Genomic DNA, 21,054 nt, shown 5'->3' with positions numbered 1-21,054 from the left:
GCCATTGCTTGCAATAAGGCCCAACTATAATTTGTCATTTTCTCAAGTGTCTTTTATGCTAAAGGCGACTGATACGCACAAAATTTGCTTTTTTGCTTTCCTATAGGGAGATAAAAAGTCCGAATAAGATGTTTGTGGAAGTAATCTTTCATTTAGTATTTTTGGTTATCAAATGTCAAGGGGTCGTTTATTCTTTTTTTAGTACGTTCAGATTAACAGTTATATGTCTTAGTTAACAGTATATGTGTAATATGAGTTAATAACGTTGCTTGTTTGAACTTTTATTTGACCGAAGCAAAGTATAAATGAGTCTGATTGGTTTCTAGACTATTTTTCAAAACATGAAAATGTTGGGCTTTATTGACAGCATAGGTTTGTATTAAGGCCCAAGTTTCAATTTTTTTTAAACTGTTATTCTACAAAAACAAAACTTGCAAACGTCCTCAAAATCTAATGGATGTTTAATATCAACCTCTGCAACAATCATGCCGAATTTGGCCTGGAACGGTTGAATGGTTTTTTAGTTATACGCAATAGTTTTTTAATGGGCCTTGTTAGCTGCAGGTACCTTAGTCATGCAATTTACTTGCGTAGGTTGAGAACTTGGCATTAGGCAATAACGTTATCTGAATAACTGTTTGTTTGTTATTTTGTCGAAAGAATATTAAGTAAAATTTCGTTTCGGAATTTTGGAGTTAACAATGCAATTTACACGCAAATTATTGATATTTAGGGTTTGAAAGGGGTTTTGGAGTGATCAGAAAAACAAGCAAGTTTTGTAAAGGTTGCAAAATATGGGTTAAATGTTTCCATTAAAAATCAATTTAGCGCGGTCTAACCAAAAATGCGGCCACATTTGTTTGGCGTTTCGCGACGTTGCGTAATATTTTCTTTGGAGGCGAGGAGTGACGTGACGCAATAGACTTTAATAGGGCGTATTGGTTCCCCATTGACACCTCGACAACCGTAGCCTACCATGCTTTGACACCTTTTAATGGATCGTAGGAAGGTTTCGTCATCAAGTGCGCTAGTCCAAGCAAATTACATCACCTTTAAAGCATGCCAAATAGACGTGTGTGTGTTCGTTCAAATACTAATTCAAAATATTACCGATTACCAGTGTGATTAAAAACGAATGCTTAACCAACTTAGAGTAATTCGCTTTTCTTTTGCAAATTTAGTTAAATTTTTGAACAGCAAGCGTTTTTTAATGTAATGTCCAAAAAAGGTCCTAAACTAGACTCTAAATTAAAAAAACAAGATTTTTACTTTTTGGTATGCTGTTATCAGCAAAATTGTGAAACCTTTGGTTCGTTTTGATTTTTTCATTTCCCCCCTTCCTAAACTTTTTCCCATCGCCCCTTTTTCTCTTACGCCTGATTAAGCACGTCTCCACGGTGCTCTCGTATTTTTTATCTGAGATTCTGAGTGACGCCGGCAAAGCAGCATATAAAGCTGAGAGATTCTAGTCGGTCCACCACAATTTGCGGAACAAGTGTACCGCGTGACTTTTAGTAAGTTTAGGGTTGAGTGGTTGGCAGTAGGACTAGGAAGGATGTGTCCGCGCAAAAAACATTTTATGGCTTTGGTCGTAATGAAACTATTTCTATTTGTATAAACTTGAATGTCTATTATTTTTGTTACAAAAATGTAAAACTGTTTTTTTAAATGTAAAACTGAAATGCAGGTCCAATTTAAAAAATGACTTTGGTTCCGGTCTAGGAATTTATTTATTACATGTTACATACCTATAGATTTTTTACATTATAATGTCTCTAAATTGTATGAATTTGTTGTTTTGTGTAGCTAAAAATCTAGCTTCAGCAAGTGACCTGCAGCAATTGCCAACAAATTTGATCTGTAATTTGTAATTGCAAACCACCTCACATGCATTTGATCTTTGCCTTTATTGCAAGTGGTCTTCTGTTTGTTACTGCAAGCGGTCAGACATGCACACCACTGCCTAAAAAAGCGGATTTAAAGCAGATTGCCTTAAATTCAGAAGTTGCCATTGTTGGAAAAATTGGCAAAAAGGTTGGAGTTATTGGAAAAGGTTCCAAAAAGCGCTACAACATCACTGTGACAGTTGATACCACATTTAAACTCAACAACGGTGGTTTAAAGAAGAAAAAGAAAATCACTGTTGGACCATTTGGAAAAGCTGAAAATTGTATTGACATCAAAAAAGGAAAAGCTCTTTTCTTTCTTAAATCTTCGGGTGTCAAATCTTTTTACTGGATATCCACAAATCCCAAAGTAAAAGTTTCAAAGAAAGACAAAAAGATGGTAAGCAAGTTTTTGACACCACCAAAGTTTAAGAAGATAGAGAAAGATGTCACTGTTCGAAGAGGTTATGATATCAAAGAAAAATGTCGGGCATCTGGAAAACCTGATCAGGTTTATTGGACTCTTAATGGTGCCAAACTGAAAAAACCTTTTCCCAAAGGTGTAAAAGTGAAAGGAGCCAAAAAACCAAAGCTGGAAATTTCTAGAGCAGAAGTTACTAACTCTGGAAAGTATGTTTGCGTCGCTCACAATTCTAAACTAAACATTTCAGCTCATTTCACCTTAAATGTCAACATTCAGGAGATCAAAAATTGCAATAGATGTTCAGATGAGAGTTTTTGTCTTGAAGGCATTTGCTGTCAAGATAACATAAATCGAATGCGTTGTCTTTGCTATTCGGGGTATTCAGCTGAGCGCTGCAATCTGCGAACGGTGACAAAAATAAACAAACCAGCGGTTGCTGGCTCACAAACAGCAGCTATTCTGGGCCTTTGCCTTGCTATGCTGGTTTCATTGATGATTTGTGTGGTTGCCTATGTGGGTTGTCGGAAAAAGAAAGCCGGTGCAAGAAATCAGAATGGATACACTCGGAAATCATCAATACCCACCAATGAAGAGGAAATTGATGCACCAACTTCAGCACCTTTGTTGATGTCAAATTTACCCATTGCAAGAAATTCCCTGCTTCACAATGAAAATGATGATGCATTTGAGAACAGACCAAACACAAATCAGATTGTTTATCAAGGGCAAGGTTCTGACCTATCCAGCACTAGAGCTGTACTTGACGAACCTCACAATCCACAAAGGTTATCAGATCGACGATCCACTAGTAGCCTGTCAGACAGTACTAAAAAGAGACAGAGACTCAATGGCCTTGCTAAAAGTGGTCCATTTCCAAATGGTAGCCAAAGAGGGTCGAGCAGCGAAGTTTCGCCAACCAAACTCGAAATACCACACCAGGAAAGACTTGGCCAAGCCTTAAATGACCTTCAGAATGAGTCAACTGGCTCAAGGTCTTCATTACAGCACCACCATGCTCCCCGATTACCATTGGACAATGGATTGGACATAATTGTGAAGCACCAGTCAGCTAATATGTTGTCGGGCAGTGTCACAAATTTAAACTTGCCTAATGATGTCAGACAAGACCAGTACTCACCCAGCACAATAGGCAGTGCCAAAAATCACAAAGTCACCACCTTTGAGCCTGATGGCAAAATTCAACAGGAAAATATGGGCCGAGATGAAGGACCACTGTCTTCAGTGACAACTCATTCACCTGTGTCATCATCAGGGCCAACACCAAGGCTTGGCCACAGTGATGATGTCGGTTCCCCAGTTCAACCCCAATCAAGTCTGCCTGGTGATCACAGACACTTTCAGTTTAATTCTGCCCCAAAAGACTATTACATGGAAGATGAAGGGCATTACAGGCAACCTTTGTACTCAAACAGCCTTGAATCGAATCGGACAGAAAATGATGATCCATTTAGTGGGGTGGAAATCCCAAACATGTCGCTTGGGCTGGACAGTGATGAAAAACAAAGCCCAGCACAGGTGAGAAGGCCTGTCCAGGAAGATGATGGTTTTATTTTTACTGAGCCATCTCCTAAACCTGTGTACACGAATACTGCATCTGCGCAGTTGCATCAGTTGCCACTGTTATCAAAACAGGCCGCAACGAGACAATACCCAGGTATTGGTTCTACTGTTTCCTTGTCTTCAGGGACGGACATGAGTGAACCTGAATCACCCAGTATTAATGTCTAATGTCATACTTTTGTGCTTTACTTTTCAACTTTTACCCTTTTTTATGAAAATGAAATGATGTGATTCGAATATCATTTGATCATTAAATCCTTGTGACTATTTAAATTTTGACTGTTTTAAAGTGGCCAAGGAATGAAAAACAGGTGAAAAGCACTGTACTTGCATTTTTAGATCTTTTTATATTCATTTTAAGTTATTTATATCGTTACAATTTTTTGTCTTTCAAAAATTGTGTCTTTTAGTACTCAAAATATGTGTAAAACTGGGGTTTTCCATTTACACCTAAAAGAGGAAAATCATGCATTAGTTTTTATTTATTTGTTCCACTGTAAAATGACCAAAACCTTATAGTATGTGAAATGCTAAGTAAATTTTATTCACAATGCGTTTGCCTCTTTTTTACGACAAATGCAAGACAATTGTGGGCCTAATCAGTGTTTGTGATTGCATCTAGTGGTTTTGGTTCAAACAAGCAACTTTCAAAGTTGTGCACCACAATAAATATATCATTGCTGACATGCCTTTCAATATTTTTAAGAAATGGCTTTTTCCAATCAACTTTTTAAATTAAAAAAAATAGTTGTAGAATGTATTTTATGGAGACTCTTCAATATGCTTTATACCTCCACGCACATTTTATCTGTAGTATAGTTGGTTTAATTTAACATTACTACAAAATTTGGTAAAAGTCTTTGTTGTATTTTCGCCCAAATTCATGCCATTTATGTTGGTTGTTGTTTTACATCCAAATTGATTATGTTTGAGCCAATGCTGCATACAACCAAAAGTTTATTCGGTTGCCTATTGATGTTAACTTTCAAAATTTGTCGATTGCCCTTTTTAATGTGCCTTCCTTTTGTTGTCAACAAATTTTTACTGCCTTGCCTTGGTTTCCATGTTTCGTTGTAAATAAATGGATACAGAAAATTAAAATCTTTGAAATGTTTGGCACAGAAGGAAAGTAAAATGATATTTTTGCAGGAAGCAGTGTTGAATATTTAATTGGATAAACCAAGAGCAATTCCAGAGCTAAATTAGGTCATTTAAATACACCCTCACATACCCACAAAAGCGGTTGTTTGCTGTGTCAACAAGGAACTGAGCAACAAACCAGAAAAATTCCTGTTCAGGAAAACATGTCTGGTTTAGTTAAGTTTGGGTAAGGCAGTTTGGAATAAAAAGAATTCTTTAGGAAATCAACAATTCACTTTCTACTGCAATTTCTTGATTGTTAAACACCAATTGTCCTGTATAAAGCCTGGCAGTTTAATCAAAGCATGTTCTTTACATTTTGTTTAAACGGTTCAATTAGTTGTAAATTCGATGTTACTAAAGTCACAAATTACATGTTTCAGAATTTCTTCTAGCCCCATGTGCAGAAGGTTGTTACACTACAACAAACATTTCAGAAGCAGTAGACATCAGGCTTAATGACAATGAGACAAAGGGTTCCGGCAATTTTGAAACAGTAAGTGTTCTATTGCTTCCTGAACACATATTGAATTACAGGAGTTATTAATTTAGGAAGTGAATTATACATCTGAATTGTGTTCACATATTTCCAACTCAAGCCCACTATTTTGTACCAGCCTAATGTTTTGACCCTTTGTGTGTTGGTATTGTTATTACAAATGTAGCCAATTTTTGGAAAATGTCTTTTCACTGTGCCCAAGGCTTTTCCTTTCATGGTTGTCTGCCACAATAATGACAGGTTCCCAGGAATTTCAAAGTCAAACCCTCCACACTTAAGACTGGCTTTTCCAATTAGCCACTTAAAATAGTTCGTGTTAACTGAGAGGGTACTTATGTTTCTACACCTGTTTCCGTATGATGACTGCCCTTCCCTGTAAAACTTTTGATGAGGTCACCCACATTTCCTGCTAGGGTTTCTAGTGATTTTACCCCTCTTAATGAGGCATTAGAATGAAAGACCATGGGAGCTCTTAATCATCAACAAAATAACACTTTTTTGTAACAAAAACACCAAACTTCCTGTTGTGTAGTTTAAAGGGTACTTTGCATAAAACTCAAGTGAATTTTTTTACCCAATTTAGTAAAAATATTGCAAAATTATTGCCAAATGTTGTTTGATAAAGCAAGCATGTAGTAACTGAATGTGTACATTCAATTTCAAGGAGATTGTACTTGTTACAGTGCCACTTCATAGAATACTTGATTTATTTGGCCTACATTGCTTCGGGCACAATAGGCTAACTCAGACATAATGTCACGATGATGCACGAAATAATTTCAACCTTAGCAAAATGTCAACCAAAATGAGTTTTACTTTAAAATGTTAGAGTCAGTCAATGCCAAACCATCTTTAGGATGTATGTAATGTAACATTTCAGTAACTAAACCACACCATTATGCCAATATAAGGCAATCTCTCTGTTGTAATTTATTTTCCCTAGATTTTTTTTTAAAAACTTGAAAATTGTGTTTGGAAAGATAAGCTGCAGACAGTGCACACTGTTTTACCCTGTAAGGCCTTATCAGTGCAATAGTTGACAAGACATAGGCCGTATTGGCTAGTGCAGCAGTGTACACTGTCTGCGGCTTACTTATCATTTATTAGCTGAATGCTTTTATGCTTGGAAAAACATGTTTAAAACAGCCACCCATGTATTTGTCACAAGCCGTCTTGTCAGATCATACAAATGTGTTTTTTTAGGCTACAGCCAAAATTTCATTATCGCTTTTCATACCCAGCTTGCGGCAAGGTATTGTAGCGTTTTGGCGGCAACCACTTTTCATTTGTGGTGTCTAGGTTCCTGGAATGTTGCTTCGTGTTGTGCAAGAATTCGCCGATTTGCCTGCGCTCGTCTCGCCTTCCCACGGGTTCGGCGATGATAAGTGGCAGTGTTGGAATTTTCGGGAATACTACGACGAGTGTTGGAAGTTTGCCAAGTCATGCCATCACGTGAGTGCCTGGCTGTGAAATGCAAGGTCATGTGAGCCAGGGTACTTCTAAAATATTAGGCGAACAGTGTTTGCAAAGTAAAAATAAAACGCAAAACTAGACGAAAAGCGTAAACGTGACCTTTGTACTGCTCCCAGAATGCAAGTAATAGACAAGTTTGCATTATCATCATGCTGTTGTGAATTACGCAAATGCTCAATCCAAAACGTTTTGCTATTTGCCGCCCATTTTCCAAAACCGGCAGAATATTTTTGAATGAGGCCAAACCAATATTGACTCAGCTAAATCAGTTGGCGACAAAAGCTGGAAATAGATTCACCCATATCCATTCCATGGCAATAATTACTCACATGCAAATGCCTTTATTTGATAATGGTAAAGGTAAAGTAAGTTCAGTTTTTTTTGCTACGTTTTGCTGCAACAAAACCAGTCTTAATAAGCGTAGCAAAATGCATACGGCAATTATTGCTGGAACTGGCGTCATTTCATTGTCGTTGTAAATCTCAAAAGGAAAAAGACCGTCCGCCAATTGCAACTTAGTTTTCAACCTTCCTGTGGTTGTGCATTCAACCGGAAGGTATTTCTCGCACTAATGGGCGAAAGAAAATCGGTTTAGTCAGCATCGCTGCGTCCAGTAATGCTGTGACGGTTTCGTGAATGTGGAAAAATCTTAGGTTCTCATCATCAAAAATGGATTTCATAATGCTTGTTTACACAAATCAATTGATATTTTCAAAAACGTGTAGTATCGGTTTTGAAAAAAAACACGTTACCCCAAAGCTACATAGGAAATTATTCTTAATCAGTTTGGGCGCCTACCTTTTGTAGCCCTATAATTTATTTTTGTGATTGATGTTTTGCAATTTTGTTGTGCAGTCCTAAACCAACCCCAAAGAACCCTATAATGACACAGTGACTAACGCACCTACAAAGTCACAACTAATTCAGCTTGTAGCATCATCAAGCAAAGTCATCGCATATACACCCACCCGTCTGCATTTCGGCGTCAAAACAGTTTTAGCCGTCGAAATCGCACAGTAGTTCGGCGGCGAAGTATTAGAATGTCGATGTCGCGCCACAGTACAAATATTGTGTGCTACTTCCCCGCAGGGGTGGCGCGACAATGTAAAAATCAGTGAGTAAGAGGCTTTGACCTTATCAAAACGAAAATTTTACGTCGTATTCGCGGACTTGTACTTTCATTTCTCCCTCCTCTGCAACCGTTACGCGGTAAAATTTCCGATATTTTGCCTCTTGTGGCTCCTCAACCCTTGGGGTTTGTATTTTTAGACCTAGGATGTACTAAGGGCGGCGTCCATTTCGCGAATAAACGTCTAGACCGAATCACAGCCCTTGTGACAAATGGTAAATGAAATTCCATGGGCCCACGCAATCCTTTACTATACCACGTGCACACAATTTGTAGTACCACACCTCTATGATCGTTAGCCCTCACGATGACAGATGCTTTGATGTCCGTCAGGCAATGATGTCATGGTTATGGCTCGTTGGGCACGAAAGGACTTCGGTTTTGTGCTCACACCGCCGATTGACTTTTGCTGTCAGCTGGTGTTTTACCAGATGTGCTTGTTTGTGAAGATTGACCGCTATGTTTGTGTGTGAAGTTCCCACACATAACTAATACCGAACTGAATGCTCAGGCAATTTCCTTTCATGTTTTTTGGGAACTGGTGATAAGGGTTAGGTATATAGTTGCGGTTATCACCACTTTAAACACATTCAAATCAGTCGTTTTTTAAGCAAACAATAAGCATGTTTGGACATATGTATGAATACCAACTTTTGGCGTTTGAAATATTGCTGATTCGAAATTTGATACGTTAGAATTAGATACAGAAAAACAAAAGTTGCGATCACAAACCTATGTTTTACAGTTTTTTTGTGTGTCGCGGCCTAATATGTAGATTATGTGTCCAATCTAAAGTCACGTGATTCACTAAGCGCGAAGCATGATTTCCAAAAAAATCACTGTTTAGAATTCATGCGGTAAAACCAGTTACCTTTCTATATACCTCGGCACTTTTATTATCTTTGCGAACGAATTCCTGGTAAAAAGCGAGTCATTTGTAAATATAACATGCATGACCATATATGACTTATTGTTCACTCAACAATAACGGTCATATTCGAAATTTCCGCTTATTGCTTACAGTTCAAGTAAACGACCATGGAAAGTCGACCTTTGGGCTTAGTTATTTCTAACCAGCCCCATGACTCAACAACAGTAAAGCGACGACGAAGTTTTTTTTTCGTCAGTGACATCGTCAAGCTGTGACGTCACGTAGTTTTACAGACTCGTAAACGTAGCGCAGACATTTCAAACCGCCCAATTAAAGCAAAAACTGGTATAAACGCTGTAAAATTCAACATGTTTCAAATATCTTTTAGGAATCCGCAGAAATAGCAGTTTTAGCATTCCAGACATGTTACTTCATATCTAGTAACCAAATTGAAGTATGGGATTAAACCTAACGCGATTTTCAGAATTGTTGACATACGACGCCACTTTTACTGTCAATGGGCGCAATAAATCATGCCACACACAGCGGTATGTGGGGCATTTTAATGGTGATTCACTTGTTAGTGATGTTAGCGACTTCTAACGAGCCTTATGTTGTCTTTTGTCGTTTCAGTTTGGCCTCGGACGCTTCAAAGCGGTCTGCATTCTTGGCTTCAATTCCCCGCAATGGTTTTTTGCCAGCCTTGGAGCAATCCTTGCTGGGTAAGTGAATTATTGAAACTAACCGATTTTTTTAAATGCTTGCCCATTAATTAATACACCGAAGACAACGAGTGTAACTGATGTGGCCCTTCATATCACTGAAGATGGCATGAGCATTTGCCGAAACGTTTGAATAATAAAGCATGCCGCTTTTTACGTCTATTTGATGAACAGATCCGTGTATAGTGTTAGTTTACTTTAATTCTATTTTTTATCGTTTCGCATGAACATTTGCCACATTTTCTTGTTAAACATTAAAAGACTAGCCCGGGAGGCGTTTTTTTACTCGACGTTTAGTTGTCAATCAAGCCTATGAATGTTTCTATTTTGGTAACTAGATCCATTTATGACGTCACCGTCGGTTTAGATCGTAAACCAACGCATTTTTTTCAACACCAAATTTTGTTGCTATTACATACACATGTACTCCACTTTCTCAAAACGTTAGTCAGACAACGCAACGCATTCTCCCCGTGGAATAACAACCAGAATGTGACGCACGTTATACGCCAAACGACATTTTCCCAGATCGGCCTTGTTATTATAACGGACAGAAAATCACTAGTAATTGTGAAAAACAAGCAAACGTTACCAGGTGACCCGACAATACACGCGATAAGTCGATATTTATTTCTGGATTTAACGCTTTTATGACGTTGGAGTGTCAATGTAAAGCATTTTTTCTTTGCCTTGCTGGTAGATTATGTGTTTTTTCCAAAGACGAAATAGAGGGACTAATTGATTAATGTGGCCTCTTTATACCTTTCGTGACAGTTGTTAGGATTTTCGTGAAGACTGTGGATCACCTGCTGTTACCTTGTTTGTTGGTTGCTCCTTATTTAATTTCAAACAGGTTACTGAATGTGGTGAATTTAGATTAAAAGTCTTTTCGAGCATCGTACAAAATTACTAGTCACGTAAAAAAAGAAAATTTGCCAACCAGTACGTTTCTATCAGGTCTATTTTATTACTCTGTAGTGTAGACTATTGCGCTCCAAAAACCGTCTACTCAAAACGTGTCACTGATATCTCAAACACACGTGACTTGAGTTAGTCACGTGGTGGTTTGAGTGACGTTACAACCAAATATGGCCGATTGAGACCGGCACTCCTGGATTTAGCCGTAACTTGGTCACTAATCTTCTAAGTTTTGGTTTGTGGTAACGGATAACGGATAAGATGGTTTTCTTGTAACCTTCGTCTGTCATTCAGTTAGTCTGGTCGCTTCCGGGGTAACGGAATGTTTTTCATATCGCACTGTATAAGATTTTACATGTGATTTCCAAATTTGGGAGGTTTCGCCCTATGATAACGATTGTTATCGCTGTTATCGAACAGAGCATCCATTCTCTCTGCTGCCGAACCAAAACTACACGTTTTTTCCATTGGATGGCGCGCTTTTATCTACATTAGTAATACAGACTTATTAAGCCGGATTATATGCTTGCAAAGACACTTAAATTCACGACCATAGCCGCTAATAGGAAAAATACGAACGGCCGCACACATATGGCAGTCTCTGTAACATGCAAAGACATACTGAAAATAATATTACATGATTAGGGTAACATTCAAGATGTATTACTATGTACAGTACCAGAAAGTGAAAAACCTCACTTTTCCATTAGCAGGGTTATTACTGTATCCATCAACCGCCACTCTATCACATACAACCATGTGAGGCTATATTTTCCCAGCGATCCGTGGTTGGTTGCCACGTGGGCGTATAGCGCCGACGCTGTCCAGGACATCCGTACAACCCTACAGTAACATTACACGAAAGCCTATTGTGCGTCCTTCTCTTTTGGCCCGGTTCTCGATCCCGTGTAACAATTGAATGGAATTCGGGCTATGGCAATTGACGTAACCGCACTAACTAAAGAGTTGCCTCATAGCTGTAGCATTCCCGAACATAGAGCTAGTGCTGTCGGACGTCTAAAGTTACCTTGAGAGTTGGGTGCACTTTTTCTTGTTTTGGTGCCCGTTGAGCTTGAACCGACACTCTTGATGTTCTGGGTTCGAATCCTTTTAGAATGCGGTTTGTTTATTTCCAATGAACTTTTTCTACCTAAAGAAATTTGTGAGTATTTAATACTGTGACAGTAATACTGTGGCAGTACACAGTATAAAAGTTTCAAACTTTTACTTTACAAATTGCGATAAATTGTTTGTCAAATAATTTTGGTTTATCTTGGTTGTGTGTTGCCAAATATTACTTTTCACAAGTCTAATGGTCACTAGTAATATCCTGTTAGGCTCTATTCCAAACCCATTGCACTACTGAGTTTTCACGAAAATGGAGCACTTTTACTGCCAAATCTATTCCATGTAATCCAAAACGACATTGACTAGACGCATCCCCGAATTCGCGAACAAGATAACCATCCAAATATATCTTCTACTACGAAATTACATCAGAAAACATTAAACTTACAAAAAAGAAGCTTGTTTTAGTTTGGTTTGCAACATAAACAAACAGACATAACACCCGATACACCCATTCACAAAACCGTACAGTGTAAAACAATCACCTCGTTCTGGAACTCGTACGACTTTGTGACGTAACAATGTTCTGGTGCTTTCAGCTGAAACATGATCGGCATTGTAGTTCGTATTGAGATGTTGTATGCCCAACTGGATTAACTTGTAGCGTAGACAAATGTGAGGTCCCAGTATTCTGTTGTTGCCGTGGCTACAGTTTTGTCTTTGCCCTGTTGCGAGGTCCACAGTTAACACAGCTTCCAGAAATAGTTCCTTGCGATAGTATAACATTCGTTTTTTTAAGTACATACATCATGGCCGAATTCTCCCATCTAAATAGAGTTAAGTCGCAAGCATTCGCAAAATGTTTTGATATAATCAACATTACGTATGCTTTCCAAGATAAAACGTTACATACGTTTTGCTGTTAGATTTACACAATATTTAACCTAATAAGCAATAGCAACATACTCCTTGAACAGTTTTTTTTTTAAGTAAGCATTTCTCAAGTTTTCATGCCAAGTCGTACATTAACCCTAAAATTAGTATGTCCTTCGTGGGATTTAAACTAATAACCTCATATTGTCATGGCTGTATTATGATCCACATTAAGCAATGCTAAAAATAGTTCTCATTGAAACTCCACAACGTAACCACCGGAGTTGAACCCAAGACCGTTGGTTATTTTGCATGAGTGCACACAAGAAGGTTGCATCAACATTTCGCGTAAGTTACTGACTTCACCTTGCCGGAATGTGCCCTTGCTCGACCCTCGTGTTTTGACAGGCTGCGATTGTGGCGTGCCAAGCGCCAACAACGATCTGCAGTTCTGCGAAAAATGGGCGTTTTTAGTCTACCGTTCATAAGCTTTGTGCATTGTAAAATTCTTTTGCCGGCCTCGTTAGTTCAAGTCTTTTACTGGTCTCGTTAGTTCAAGTGAACAAACTCGTAAAGCCATTGTTTTTAGTGATATGTTGACGGCACCTGGTCAAGGAATTTGAAATATGGGGTATTTGAATGCGTAGAAAAGGGGGTATTAGTCTGCGTAGAAATGCAATAACTTGATTTTTGTAGTTTTTCCTTCTGTTGGTGAAATGCCAAACAAATTATGTAACCCGGCGAAAAAAAGCGTTTGTTCAGTGTTAACTTAACATTTGCAAGTGATTGCAAAGATTGTTGTTTTCCATACCAAATGTAAGCTCCTTAAAAGCTTAAAAATTTTATACAGTAAAAATTGCGCAATGTACAAGTAATAACCATCATTAATATGTTCTTTACCTTAATGAGCAAAACGGAATATATATTGTCGCAAATGAAATAAGCTTTCTATTTCTCAGCCAGATGCAGAGTTTTAGCTTGTTTTGCAAATTTACTCACAACAAAGATCCAAATGCATTCTAGACAAGAAAAAAACACATTAGGATTGTACACGAATAATTGCATTCTTATTGTGAAGTTGTGATGGAATAAAGGGCATATATTTTTCAGCAATGGAGGCGTTCCATTTTTAATTTCACTTTCATTTACATTTGTTCAGTAGTAGTAGGCCTGTCGTCAAATAGAAATACTTCCAGATCTTGGTGATCCTCGCGAAATTGTTAAAAGCGTTGAGCACTCCAATTTGAGGACCGCTGCTCTACATAATCAGACAAAGGGCTTTAAAATTGCTAATATGGTTGGAAGCTTGTGGCGTGTGTTGCTGCTGGTTTACGGTCTACTGGCGAAACTTATAACCACCCAGTAGATTGATTTCCGTTCTGCTTTGATGTTTGTGGCAAAACGCCGTATGTGCGTGGTCGAGTGCAGCAAAGCGAAACGATTGTAGCGCCCATGGGAAACAGTTCGTAAAAAAGCAGATGGTTCGTAATCCTACTGTATTGGGCTGTTTTGGAGACTTTTTGTTTCGTTCGGGTCGACAAATGAAACCGAAAAACACGGATATATGCAAACAGGCTTGACTGAAGCATTTAAAGCAGGGGTGGCCAACCTTCTACGTACCATTCGCCAACTTTTTAACATACTGTGTTGGATGCGCCATAAATGTCTCGTAACCCCACCTTCTATGACTACTTCTTGTATATAGAGAGAAAGAGAAAGAAACAACTTTTGCATCAGAAGGATAGTAATAAGAACTATTAAGTAAAAAATAACTCTGATAAACTATATACATATATAATTAATAGGGCTGGCTTACTTTATTTATTTATTAGTTTATTAATTTGATTTTCATGATTATCTTCAATTGACCTGCCGTTGCGACTAATAAAATATGGTAATAAATCATAGAAAATGTAGAAATGTGTGGGTAACAGTCAGAATCACATAAAGTTCGCTTCGTGACAAACTTCAATAGAACTCCTTCATAAATATTTTTATGTAGCAAACCCATTTCTCGTTTCAACACTCTTAGAATATGTTTTCGACAGACATCATATTTTAGCTGCTTTTTAAAAATTATTTGATCACAATTTGTTGAATGTCGTGTGATGAATAATACATAATAATGAAGGTACTTTAGTGCCTGCAGGTTTCGGCCCTTGTAGAAGTTGCAACATCATTAAATCAACATATTTCCCATCAGTCGCCTACCAACATTGGAAAATAATTCATCGCCACCTGAACAGGAACATAAAGTTGTCATAATATTCAAATGCAAAGTAAATTGACCTTTGACCCCGTTTGTTTATCACGTGACTGTCTTGCGCCACTCTATTTTGTGTTTGTTTGCTTTGCAGTGGGGTGGGTTGCGGTATTTATACGACAAACAAGGCCGACGCTTGTCACTACGTGCTGGAGAAGGCGTCCGCCAATATTGTGGTGGTCGAAAATGAAGAACAACTAGACAAGATATTGCAGGTAAACGACGCAAGATTGAAAATAAGCCGCAGGCAGTTGCACCTTCGTACGATAAAATCTTTTTACTGTATCTGAGTTTATATGTATATGTAATTTAAATTGCTTTTTTATGTAGGACCTTGGCGGTTTTACTTATTGCACAAAAAACTGTAACAAAATGCGAATAGTTGACGAAGGAACGTGAGTGCTTCTTAATTAGAATTAGTCATGAAATGGTATTAAACGATATATATTTTACTCATGTGGGCATCATCAGTCGATCTGCAAAAATAACGAGTGTAAAATCCAACCAAATTAGGTACTCAAACCAACGCACATAAAAGAGCAACCTACTACAAGCCCTATCTCATTGCGCAAAGTTGGTACCCCGTGTATAATCTGCAATGTATGTCATGTCAAACTGTTGTTGCAATTGAATTTCAAATATTGACATCAAAACCTCATTGCATGTGCAACTAACCATTACCACAATTAACCAACAAGCAAAAAGTGTTATAGCCTAATTGGCCTTAGCGTATCGTTTACAGCTCGATGGCTGTTCAAACACGCCTCAGACATTGTTTCCGATTCCTGTGACGAAATGAGCCAAAATCGGTTGTGAAGAGTATTGACAATTGCACTCAAAAGGATTTCAATGGTGCTATATGTGGTAACACCAGTTGGGTGGGGGCTTGTTACAAAGTACCGTATGTTAGGCGTTGAATGATGGGGGTGCGGCCACCCCTCTTAATGCCATTGACTCTGTAACGTCAATTTGTACTTGGTAGCGTGTGTACAAATATAGAAGACTGTCCGAATGAATTATTACAGCACGAAAAATGTCATTGTTAAATTACGCTTTTGCGCATCTACAGTTACTTTATTAAAAGCGGGGTTTTAAACGAGATTTGTCCGCTAAACTGTTGCAAAATTTTACACTATTTTGTAGAAAAGTTTATGCATTGTTTGCAGTCAATTTTGTAATGTTGTTGTTTAAGACCAAGCTTGTGATTTTTTGCGTGTTTACGGCTTTCAAAAATACCATAATCAAGTCGTATCAATTTTAACACTTACAACTGTGTACAGTTTTGCCCTTATTCACACGTTTAAACTTATATTTGGACATACTATTTATAAAGACGTTTTGGTTGACTCAACTTGACTGTACGTAACTCGTTTGCAAACTCGGGTTATGAAATCCTCATATAGCATGATCAGGAGGTCAGCGACTCTACATTCGTATTTATAATGGCAATGCGCAAAAATAACTTCCCAAAAAGGGAAAATGCTTCCAGCCTTCGCATTGCCGCAAAGCAATTTACCCGACATATACTCTAGTATCATCCATCAAACCAACAGCTTATGAGAAGATGCGCCGCCGTCGTGCGGTGCACAATATTGACCTTCGACCTTTTCTCTGCGTGAATTTAACCTTTCTGCAACAATGAATGTGCAAACTTACTTATTAAAGGATTTTGGTATTAGATTTAAAAACTTGGATTTGGGTCATAAATGAATGCAAACTTTGAACTAAAATTCAAAGAACAAAATGTTAAAACAAAAGCAAGATTGCAACTGTGAATAAACTAACAAGTTGTTATTGTTTTTTTGAGGTGCCTGCAAAGCCCTTTTTACGTTTTACATTTACAGCATGACTTATGACTTGCACTATTATGGTAACATCCCACTAACCTTTTTATGCAACAATATATCGTCATGTCCGTTTAAAGAAAAGAAAAAAAACGCAACAGACTAAACTTTGCATGCAAGTAAAACTGTCGTCAAACCCTAAGAAAACATGCCCCTAAGCAGTTCACACAAGTTAAACTATCTTATAATCGTCGCAGATATGGGATCGGCTGCCAGATTTGACGACAGTGGTGCAATGTGATGGCAGAAAAGTTCACGAAGATGACCGAATATACTTGGTGAGTGATTTTGAGGCTGTAAAGTAAATTCTTTCCCTCAATTGCGCAGATAGGGGCGAGGTCCAATTTTCTCTGGTTATTGCCGCACCCTGCCAAAGCCCTTGATGGGTGCGAATGGGTTAAATTGACGAGGCGGCTTTAATTTTCTGGGAGATAAATTGCTGCAATAGTTGCACATTAGTTTATCGGTTAAACATCACAAAACATCTTAGTCTATTTTTGATGAACCTATTTTTTGAAGAGAAAAGTCGTATACGCTATAGTCACTATTATAAGCAATAAAATCACAATTTGAGCCAATACGATTGGTTTCAGATTATATATAGGCGTGCTGTTTTCTACATTTGTTTTTTCCTATTTGTAATATATAATAAAGCGCTAGTACCTGGTGCTTTTATGGGTAAACAAAGCACTTATACGGGACTGTATACTTTAAACGGTTTTAGCTATTTGTTTTTGTCTCTTTTCAATTTACATTGTGTTATTTGGTTGCTACTTGTGTGTGTGACGCAACAATCACAGGAACTGGATTGCCCCGCGGCTGGGTATGACGTCAGCAGCGACAGCCTGTGTACGATCAAATCATTTCGAAAGTGTCGTATGTGGCCTAGTTTTTGCACCGTAGCTTCCTTTGCAAAACTGAGTTGCAAGAAAAAACTACTTTGCAAAAATACGCGTTGCAATTAAGAATACATTTGAGGTTTCCGAAAGAATAAACGCCCAAGTTTAAAACAGCATTTTTGTGTAATCATGCAAATTTGTGTTTTACTATTTTACAAATTGTATGGGATGTTTTTAGTTTTGTTTGAACTCAATATTCAAGCAATTATCCTTAAACCGATGTCAGAGAGATTAATACTTTATTGCACAAAACTGTTAAATGATAAAGTTTCGTCAATTTCAGCATCATCGGTTGGTATTTGCCCCCAAATGACCCAACGGATTCCGCTAACCATTCAAGCCGAGCGATTATTTACACAGTTCAGGCCGATACGCACGTCACTATGCCGATTACTGCATATCTTATTACATCGGTCCATCACCGTGGAACCACAACGCCATCTACGACCAGAAAAGTGGCTATGCTGGTGAAAAATTACCGATTTCGAAGCTGTTGGCATAGTAACGCCAAAACAAACAAACTCCGCAGCAGTAAAAAATAGCAAAACGTCCCATTACCTGTGTTCAAAACTTACGTAATAATAACAAAAATGATTGAGATTCCTTGCCTTGCCATAAAACTTTAACTAGCCGTGGCAATATTGTCTGATTTGAAAGAATTACGCAATTTAGTGATATGTTTAAACAACGGGTGCAGCCTACTATTGAAATGATCACGACACCCATTTCGAAGTCTGTTCAGTTATAAGCCCATTTCTCATGCTTTCAATTCCCTGGTCGATAAAATCAGCGGTTAGAATTCCCACTGTTGCGTAACAATCGACGTACGACGTAATTGATTTCCGAAATCATTCATCTTTTCCTCGGCACGTAGCGTGATAAATCATCCCTCACGCAACGCACAATCCATGGTGCCTGTCAAGCGCCATTGCGTCACAATAGAGGAGCGCCATGACGCCCGACGCGCCACACCCGTACATTGGAAACTTGCTTCTGCGAATATAAACTTTTTTACTAATTTGTGAATGGGTTCCGTTTTGTATTAATGTTGGTGAAAGGTTTAATGCTAACTGCTTATGCCCTACCAATCACTTGTGTGTTGATTCTATTTGAATAAGGGAACAATAAATGTTTACTTCAACCAAATAGCTTGATCCCAATTTGTAGTGAATTGTAAGAGAATACTTAAATAATTTTAATTTTCTAACATTTTCTTTATTACTACAAATGTTTGCATATCTTTAACTTAAAACAAACAACCAAATAGCACCAAAACAGTCAATTTTTGTATGTTCCCGGGTGTTTTAAAAACATGATTAGCCTCTAAATGGCTCTTGTTTCAATGTATTTTTCTCTACCTAGTGTACAGAGGCAATACTTGATAAAAAAATAAAACACATTACGAAGCCGTTTATTGTTTGTTGTCCCAACATAGTTAACAAAAAATGCCCCCTCCCATCGTACACCGACAAAACCTAACCTTTTCCCGTAGTAAAGCCCACGCATTACGTCAACGCAACGTTGTAGGTATCCATGTTTTATTACATCGTAACTTTGCGTCGACGCTAGCAAACCTTTTTACGCTTGACGTAAATTGTGTGTACATTTTCCGTGCCTACGCACTGCAACCTTAAATAACTGGGTCTATATATAGTTTAACGAACGTTTCCAGTACAAATAGTTTTGGTCCAGCTGCACCTGGAGTTTCGTGATAATGTGTTGTGGGGTAGGGGGGTGGAGCGGGGTTTAGGATATGGGTGTTGGCGTTGACAGGCGGTAACACCTTCTGCGATTACTGTTGTGATAATTATTTATTTTTTGACAATTGGGTCTAGTATCGCTCATTTCATTGCCCAGGCTATTTTTTAACGCATATGCCGTTGACCAACTTTTTTGCAGCAAATTTGCCCTATTATTTTGCAAGGAAAAAGTTTTCTAAAACAATTCCTCTGCAAAATAAGAACTCTTTGAACAAAACCTACGACGCCCATACGTCTGAAACAGGTTTATCTGTTTAAAAAGAAACATCCAAAATTATTCAAAAAGAGCGGCAGACAATCAGTGTCAGTGTAACCTTTTTGTCGAAACAAAAATAACACTTTTGCCTATTTATAAGGTAGTAATATTGTTGTTTTAAGTCTAGTTAACTCGATGATCGTCATCAAATTGCGTATTACAAATATCCGAAACCCAAATTCTTAAAAAAACGTAACAGTTAAAGCCGAATAAATTCCACTCGTCAAAACATACCCGCAAATTCAAACAACATCTCAGGTGAAAACCACCCAGTGCTATAAAAAAATCCTCCCGTCCGAACGACGATATCACCATCACAAACACAGACAACAAGCCAGGTTGTGATGACGACATCCAAAACAGGCCGTCACTTTAAACCAGCCGGGGAATCCCCTGTGCTACTCACTCGCATTACGTCATCCCGTCCGTGAGAAAAAAGTCGGACACTTCGGAACACAACAACCAGGATCGTGGCAATTTTCAAAGTTGACCTTATTTTAGGCGCCGATTTCCGGCTGAATCCTGTCTCGAAACACGTTGTGTGTTTTTTTGTGAGTCAGTCGTCCATAACTGCCAACACCAATCTCACTAGGGCTTTGTGCGTTCAGGGGAACCTACGTCAGTTTGATCGGAAATGTTTTGGGGATGGTGGACTGATGACGTATGTAGAATCCACCTCACTTTTGGTCAATATATGATTCAGAAACTTAATTTCTCGCCTGGTAAGCAGGATATTCTCAGTTTGAGGACACTTTTCTTGAGTTTTGTCATGGGACTTTGGTAAAATCGCAATATGGTACAACAAAATAATATGCAAACCAGTTACAAGTAAAGTTTTTGATTCATATTTATGAACATATTTAGTCATTTATCCTTATTATATTTCGCTTTTAGAGCATTACCGGTATCTTATTCAAATAGAATGCTTTTAGTAAGATTTTGTTTAAAGGCGAATTGAGACTAACACATTGTTACATAAACAATCAGTCCATTATACAGAGCAAATTCCCTATTTGGTACTCTAATTGGAATATATATAATAAGCCAATCTTTGTAATAATGTGTTAATTGTAGCTCATACAGCGTCAAGTATACGCGAACTTTGCGCAAGTTTCCAGAATGGCAGACCACAATCGCCTTGTTTCAAAATGTACAGCTGAAATTTTGCGTCAGATATTACGTATGTAAAACACACAGCGTCAATTTCAGACCGTTTTCGAAACCAACAGAAGAACAATTTGTGGCTTTCGGAACAACTTTAACATTAAACACTCTTCATAGCGCATCACCGATACTTAGACGTCAAAAAACGCCGGTAATGCTAAATTGCTAGCACTAATAGATTTAAATGACAAAATTTAATGGTCGATGCACCCTTACATATAACGACATTACGCTTGTAGCCTATGTATTACGCAAAAGGGCAACGCGATTATTGTGGACGTATT

General features: G+C 38.0%; 2 protein-coding genes across 2 annotated transcripts in view; both read left to right on the top strand.

Annotated features, from left to right (window-relative positions):
* The first annotated feature begins 1,778 nt into the window (after window positions 1-1,778).
* On the top strand, window positions 1,779-5,005 carry LOC145214883 (uncharacterized). The gene has a single exon (XM_080083495.1). It carries the CDS (start codon window positions 1,888-1,890, stop codon window positions 4,057-4,059), a length of 2,172 nt encoding a protein of 723 aa, XP_079939621.1. The 5' UTR covers window positions 1,779-1,887; the 3' UTR covers window positions 4,060-5,005.
* A 405-nt stretch (window positions 5,006-5,410) lies between these two features.
* The window catches only part of LOC145214078 (long-chain-fatty-acid--CoA ligase ACSBG2-like), a 31,676-nt gene continuing 16,032 nt past the window's right edge, over window positions 5,411-21,054 (top strand). Inside the window, exons 1-5 of the mRNA XM_080082526.1 lie at window positions 5,411-5,527; window positions 6,830-6,982; window positions 9,637-9,725; window positions 14,942-15,062; window positions 16,889-16,969. Coding sequence (XP_079938652.1) covers window positions 6,839-6,982; window positions 9,637-9,725; window positions 14,942-15,062; window positions 16,889-16,969 — 435 coding nt within the window. The 5' untranslated portion in view covers window positions 5,411-5,527; window positions 6,830-6,838. The remainder of the gene's footprint in view (window positions 5,528-6,829; window positions 6,983-9,636; window positions 9,726-14,941; window positions 15,063-16,888; window positions 16,970-21,054) is intronic.

This window comes from Phallusia mammillata, chromosome 2, assembly GCF_965637545.1.
Source record: "Phallusia mammillata chromosome 2, kaPhaMamm4.hap1.1, whole genome shotgun sequence".
NCBI lineage: Eukaryota > Metazoa > Chordata > Ascidiacea > Phlebobranchia > Ascidiidae > Phallusia > Phallusia mammillata.
Note: the sequence above shows the minus strand (reverse complement) of the source record. Positions and strands in the feature narration are given on the sequence as shown.